The sequence below is a fragment of the Plasmopara halstedii genome (assembly GCF_900000015.1).
Source record: "Plasmopara halstedii genome assembly, contig: Scaffold_816, whole genome shotgun sequence".
Classification (NCBI taxonomy): domain Eukaryota; phylum Oomycota; class Peronosporomycetes; order Peronosporales; family Peronosporaceae; genus Plasmopara; species Plasmopara halstedii.
In genome coordinates, this window is record NW_020187732.1 from 2,582,936 (window position 1) to 2,590,369 (window position 7,434).

General features: G+C 44.8%; 2 protein-coding genes across 2 annotated transcripts; both read right to left on the minus strand.

Moving 5' to 3' along the window:
* Positions 1-835: 835 nt before the first annotated feature.
* Positions 836-2,818, minus strand: PHALS_14471 (transcriptional adapter 2; the record flags this gene model as incomplete). The annotated part of the gene is made up of 4 exons (XM_024730290.1): positions 836-981; positions 1,053-1,130; positions 1,201-1,291; positions 1,361-2,818. The coding sequence occupies 4 exons, from the start codon at positions 2,816-2,818 to the stop codon at positions 836-838; spliced, it is 1,773 nt and encodes a 590-aa protein (XP_024580582.1).
* A 108-nt stretch (positions 2,819-2,926) lies between these two features.
* PHALS_14472 (di--cis-decaprenylcistransferase) lies at positions 2,927-4,202 on the minus strand (the record flags this gene model as incomplete). Its single annotated transcript, XM_024730291.1, has 4 exons — positions 2,927-3,113; positions 3,187-3,306; positions 3,381-3,597; positions 3,671-4,202. The coding sequence occupies 4 exons, from the start codon at positions 4,200-4,202 to the stop codon at positions 2,927-2,929; spliced, it is 1,056 nt and encodes a 351-aa protein (XP_024580583.1).
* Positions 4,203-7,434: the final 3,232 nt, after the last annotated feature.

The following is a 7,434-nucleotide window of genomic DNA, read 5'->3' on the forward strand; positions in this document are numbered from 1 at the left end:
CGATCTGTTGATATCCGTAACAGCGAACTTGCTGCCTTCGGACAGTCACCTCGCTAAGTTCCATCGGTTCCAAAAATTCAGTTGCAGTAGTTACTGCTTCCACCGGTTTGACCGTTTGACCACATGCTTGACGCTGACAGTAGTCCTCACGCAATGCAATCATAATTCAATCTTCCAGAGTCGCCGGGCTCGGGCGGAGGCTTCAATCCTAGGAGGACCATAGCTAATTCCATCCATAAACACGGTGATTATCACTGCCTCTGGCAGCGGTTTATGGCACGAAGCACACGGAGCTTCTGTACATAGTCGTACAATGTGTCGTTGTCTTGACGGCTTGACAGAAACTACAATCGTCCTTGGACGCTACAAAAAAATTGAATCCGACCAAATTCGGCATGATATTATAACACCCGCATCTTTCACTATTGTATCAACCGTTGACCCGCGAATGTATCTTTGCTACGATATAGGCAGCCTCTTCTTTGTCTTAGTGACGAGCTTAGTTAGGAAGCACAATTCATAGTAACATGACAGATGCGTCGATTATGGCACTTTGAAGATCACGTAAACTAAATTACTCGCCAACCAAGAAGATGTGGATCGCACCTGGATTGGAAGACACTCGTTAAAAACATTCTCTTAGTACTTTGATAGTGCTGGTGCCAAGGCAAAACTTTGTTGTAAATCTAAATTTACATATCTTTGATCACACTTTTGTAAAGCGGTAGACTCATCCTAGCGATGGAAGTCCTAATTTAAAATACTCAAATGTAAGACAAAGATACAAAGTACTTTTGACACTCTGAAATATACTTAAAAGATTAGCGCTGATAGGTCACAACTTCACACTAGCTTGCATCTCCGCTGCTTTGCGTTTCGCTGGTGTTACTGATTGTTCCATCATCATAGATTCACATGTACTTGGGTCAACGGCAGGCTTTTTAGCCTCGTAAGGACTTTTAGATTGCAGAGAAGATGAGACTACATCGCACGTTAAAGCCAAATTGTTAAACCTAATCAAATCTCTGTTTGGAGTAACATGACCGACGTACCTGTTGGAGTTGCGTTCTCTGACTTGACCCACCCACATTTGACGAAAAAATCGTAGATTTGGCCAGTCTTGTTAACATCTATTCAAGACAATACAGTCCAATATTTAGTCAGCGACAAAAGATATCAGTAATCGTCTTCAAAACGCACCTATCTGGACTGTCTCTTTGGCCATCTTTTTGGTTAAATAACCCAAGCGGTAGCACTCACGAACAAGCGCATCCTTGATAACTAGATAATGCTACAAGATTTAATAGTCCATAAGTCAGATGTACATTTGTATATAATGAGAAAAGAACAGGCAAATCACCTTAGGTAGCAACTTGAGCTTGCCGCATAATTCTTTTTCCTTTGGAGTCAGCAAATGGCATCCTGGTGTACCCTCGATGGAAAAGGATGCTGCAATCGCATTGATTCCACTCGCACTGGATCTCCTAGACTTTGTGCTATCCCCACCTGCTTCACTACTCGTACTGTGATCTCGATTCTGCCACCTATTAGCACGATCGCGGCTTGAATTTGTACGACCCGACTCATATAAATAAGAGGCACTATCGCGTTGCTTTTGCATCGCCTGATCAAGTTCACGCTTCTTCTTCTCGGCATCGTACACTTCGGCCTCAGCTAGTGTTTTCACACCATTTTTACGATACTCTTGCAAGACTAAAATCTGTTTCTTGAGTCGCATTGCTGTGATCAATCCCTCTACAAAATTATCGTGCTCTTCTGGTGTTTGGAAGCGTGCAAAAGGCCGAAGCTGAGCTATTAACTCGCGTTCTTCTTTTGCTCGTTTCCTTTCCGTGTGTTGATGCAGTTTATAATCTAAAAGTCCACGCTCCACCACAAAATTTTTGCGCTCATTGCGCTTTTCCAATTTTTGATTGTAAATCTGAATGACTTTGAGCTTTAATTCGCGTTCAGTAGGGTGATCTGTATCTGAGAACTCCATATCTGCCAAAATCATCTCTGCTTCATTGTCGTATTCAACATCAAAGTCTCCACGCAACGGCATGTATCCTGCCAATTGACAAGGACCACCTTTCTCGCCTGGCAAATTTTTCACTCCATTCTCTGTATTGGTATTTATTTCGGCTGGCTTAGTCTCTGTGTTTGTTCGTGTTTTATCCGGATCTGTCTCCTTACTCTCCTCGATATCATCTCCAATAAAACGAGGCATGAGATCCTTCCAGCCCAAGTAGGTCGTGAGATAATGGTGCTCACATTTCTTTTCGCTCTTAGTCACAACATGTTCTGCAATATCTTTCCAGTTACCCATACCAAACATCTCGATACCTTCAAGTAGCAAGAGCTCCTCATCTGCCATCCACACATTACTACAAACATCGTTGTTAGCAGTTGGAAACGCTGCAGCATTTGTACCAACAGCTACAAATGTGGACGACACACTGTCGGTCGGATTGGGTTCGTACACAATTGGAAAGGCCAAACAGTCAGAGACCATATACTTGTGAGTCTTCTTATGATCACCCAATTCGATACCGACTGCAAAACATTCAATACAGAGTTCAATAGGCGGTCGCGATTTGCATTCAGCGCATGTGATGCGAATATTACGTGTCAGGTCCTTTTGGCAATTAAGACAAAACTTGGTCTTCAAAACCGCAGGCTTAGCCAGCTCGTTCGTGCTACTTTCAGGAGCCTCAGCTTGCAATGAAGACTTGTTCTCAGCAGCTGAAACATTTTTTAAACCTTTAGATTTGGTCGTTTTTGTGTGATGTGGTCGCGCGGAGTCGCCTTTGCCCGCCATAATGCGACGGTAGGAGAAGTAACAAGATGACTTATGTTACTATTATTTAGCATGGAGGAGTAAATAGCAGAGGTAATATGTATTGCACACTGTACTTAAATCTATTTATTATTTTCCAAAACGACGTTTTCGTAGATTAAACTCGACAATGATATTTTGTACATCGTCTTGCACAACCTCAGGCCACATTTTGTCTATAAAGATAAGCTCTGAGTATGCGATCTGAAAAAGCAAGAAGTTGCTGATGCGAAGCTCACCGGATGTTCGAATGAGGATATCGGGATCAGGCAAGCCACTGTACCGAACATAGCGTTAGTATTCGTTCTGAGGAGATTAATTAATTTAAGAAATTTATAAAAAGCACTTACGCTGTGAGCATGCGTTGACTAAGCAAGTCTTCATTTATGTCTAAAATGGATGTATCGCCATTAGAAACTTCCATTGCAATTTTTCTGCAGGCATTTACAATTTCATCACGTGCACCATAACTGAATGAAACAATAAAAAGAAATGAGCTGACAAATACTAACAAATGTTTTTAATGTAGATGGCGATGCCGTACCTGACACACAGATTGAGACTGAACTTAGAACAATGCCGCGTCTGCGTTTCGATCTCCTCTATCGCCTTTAAAATATAAGGAGGCATTTTTCGGCCATCAGAAACCAGCACACGCACGCGTATACTTTTTTTTAGAGCCTCTGGTACAATCTCATGCATGAACTCGTTAAACAAGTTCATTAAAGCGTCAATTTCAGATTGTTCGCGATTCCAGTTTTCTACAAGCAAGAAAGCATTGTATATTAAAGCAAGCTCACCATCATTTGGCTCTATAGAACGCTGGTAACTTACCTGTCGAGAAAGCAAATACTGTGAGCATCGTGATTCCCGCTTCAATGCACCAGCCCGTAAAATTCACAAGCGTTTTGCTGCCATCCGAGTGTCCTCGCACTCCTGCTCCATACTTAATTTTGCCGTAGCGTCTGTTGCCATCCATTATAACCGCTATGTGGCGTGGAATTTTGAGGTCGCCTCTACCACTCAGTATGGCGGTCTTTGCCATCTTTTCTTCCATCAAGTCAGCACAAAGCAATCGATTTAATCTGTTTACAGAGTGCAAGATAGATGTAGGAAGCATCTCATTCCAGCGCATTGACTTTTCCAAGCCACTAATACCCGATACTAAAGAAAAGCTTAGTAGCGTAAGAACGAAGACGAGGGTGATTGGCATGCCGGCTAGCCACCACATTTCAAAGCCATTGTAAAAGCAATTCACTAGGTTCAGATCACGGCTTGCGTCCTCCAGCTGCGACAACGTCTGTCGCCCAAGAATCTCGCGCATCCACACCATACCACTCGTATTTTCATCCACAGCTTGATTCATCCCTCTTTAATTTTGAGATAATATACTGGAGCACGTATAGAAGCAACAATGCTGGATAAGCATACGTGTCGGTGCAAAATATTTCCTCGGCACAAAAGTATGAAGCACTTTTCTATGTATATTATGTAATAATTATTCTGGAACTAAATATTGCGTCACGTGGCAATAACAATTTGACGTCATTTTCGCGCAAATCATTAAGCGACTTTTGTGAGAAACCTGGGAGTGGCTGGTTATACCGCAGAGGCTTTTGAATGCACTAGCGATGTTCAATCATTTAATGACACAGTTGTTTGAGCTGCAGCGTGGCTATTCACAAATCTATTTCGACGATAAAGTCGTCCACAGCTGCGCAGAGTGTATGATAACAATTGTGGAGTTGCCCCATTCAATACTTGTTATCGGGGCTCGAGCTTGTCTGCTTAGCAAACAGGTGAGCCTTGGCGCCATGACATCCTACCTTTATTATTAAGGGAAAGCAGAGCCTGAGGAAAGAACAGAAAGGTGATTGCAGATTGGCCAACGCCTCTAGCCCTAATTGACTTAAAGTTGTGGCTTGCCCAGGCCAATTACTTGCACAAGTACTGAGAAAGCTTTGGTGAAATGGCATGACCCTTCGTCAGATTTCTTTGGGAGAATCTCAAACTGTGCTAGTATGTGGCAGAAAGGACCGTCGTGAAGGCAGAAAAAAGCATAAGCATTTTGGTTACCCCGACTCTATCTTATCAAATATATCATGCATTTTGTTACGGACCAGGTTTTGCAAAAGGCGACGAGTCTACTTCGAGTAGATGCCAGTGGGCATGAACGATTAAGCGCATGCGAGACTGAAACCAGCAGGGCAGAACTAATCTGTATAAAATAGACTACTCACAACAATGACGTATGCCCACGTCAAGTTCGGGGTGTACGTATAAACAAACCATGCGCCGTTGTGCACGACGACGGAGACTCCACGTCTTCCACAAAAACTTAAGGATGCTAATAAATTGATCTCAAATATACATTAAAGGACAAGTTAGCCGGATGAACTTAAAGTAGCGGTGGACTTGCTTTCGCGTTGCCCCGACAATGAATTATCACACGTCACAAAGTAAAAGGTGCCGTCACTAATTGATGAGGAAACAGATACAGCCTATGCGTTGGGCGAGAAATTTGTAGCGCTGCCGAAACTTCTGGGAAGCAAGGAGCTTGAGCGACTAGATACCGCATTTTTGAAGCGCCTAGTTGCACATTCGCACCCTTATGCCTTACCACAAGGCTGCAGCACTAACTCATATGACTTTCAGCGTGAGGCAGACCGTCGCCATCAGAACCTCAGGTACCGAAAACAGTACGAGGTACATGATTCCCCCTGGAGTGGCAACCTCAAAAATGAGAGATCATATTGATCGATGGGTGCTACCTAATGGTAAACCAACATGCATAAGTAGGTAGGCTTATATGTCCGCATATGTGCAACGTGCCAACAAATTGTCTCTTTGCCTCATGCGGTGGCACATTTGGCAGGCAGCCCCTTCCACGATAGTGAAGGTCGCCCTTAGGTATGGACCCTTTTTTGTCACCGAAAGACACGTCCGGGGATACCCGTTATGTCTCTATGAGCTGTCAGAGTAAAATGGCTTATTTGGCCGCTGCCAGCAATAATTTGATTGGTGAGGATGCAGCCAAGCTGTTTCTGAACAAAGTTTTTGTCGACATGGCTTAGCCATTGTATCATGTTGAGATTTGCACTTGCAGCAGCGTGCTAGCAAGCTATTTTACGAAGTACTCGGTACAAGATTAAATATGTCAATTTGAAAACAGATGGTCTGACAGAACGCTTAAATCGAGTTGTGGAGGATAATGCAGCGAAGCTGCCGTAGCTTTGCGCTGAGAGGGAGCGTAAGTTAGGTCACCGACCTTTTGTTCTATAAAAAAAAGAGCCTAGCGGATCGCAATCCGCTTACTTCAAAAGTAATGACAACCTTAACCCAAGGCTAGCTAACTCTTCCGTTTAAGTTCAAACTGACTTTATTTATTTTTATCTGCGGCAAAGCCTCCTAATATTAAATGCATAGATTTTTCTAATATGCATAGAAAAATCTAAATACATGTATAACTACTGGCTATCCAGCCCCGAACCGTATTCTTGTTTAGGTGTGGTCACACCATGCCCATCTGGTGTGACACACACCCCTGTTACCACAGTATGTGTAACCCCGTTACACTCTTCCCTATTAAGATTGAGAACATTTACAGCTCCAATCGATTATTGCCTTAACTAGGCTTGCGTGTCCGTTAGACACTGCGTTGGAACGAAACGACTTCTGTGCCCAATGAGCCCTGTGTCAATTACACCGAAGTCTCCAAGTCTCGCTGGTTCTGACAGTGCTCGCGGGCAGAGCCCAACTTCATCTCCTGTTATTGTGTTATGTCGGACAGTGTCTCCGCGGCATGGAGGGATGTAAATCCTAGGCTTGATGAGCCCGAGCGTCGCGCTCCGCGCACGCTAACGTTGACGACTGACCTCGTTGGGGGTGTGAAGGTGGTTGACTACGAGTCTGACACTCCTTTTCCCGGATGGAACGACGATGTAGGCGAGCCGCACCAGCGGTGTAAAACGAGCCCTGCTCGCGCCTTGCGGACCCCATGTCCGATTCCTGACTTCTCGCCACCTGAGGAACGTGGCGTAATCACCAATGACCTCGATGAGGCACAGAAGCGGCAGCTAAAAGTTGCCCGTATGGCGGCTCTGATGTGCGCCCATCCACGGCCGGTCATTGACCCTCGTGTGGAATATGGCTCCCGCTCGGCGGATCCTGCTGTGCTACACCTCCACATCATCGGCCCCCGGTCATTATGGAAGGTGAGCTTGCCGAACGGAAAGCTCTTCGAGCTCGATTCTTGGTTTCACAAGAAATTCCGTTGGAAGCTTATCGCACTCACCTGTGTGCTCAACGAGGTGGCTCTCGTGTACCCGCAATGCGGACGATACCTGTAATGCTCGACGCTGGCGAAAGCGCTACAGATGACGAAGTGCTCATTGAGCGATGGGTGCAACGGCACCGAAAACTTTCCTCACTCTATGCCTTACAGTTGAGCCATAAGGAAGTGGAAGTGCGTTTGGAGCGATACCTCCGATTTGAGTTTGTCAAACCCAAAGCATGCCGTCGACTCCCTTCAATTTGTCGCCCTGCGACGTATGGGTCAATCCCTAACGCTCCCGCGAGCTCTGTGTCTGCGACCGCAA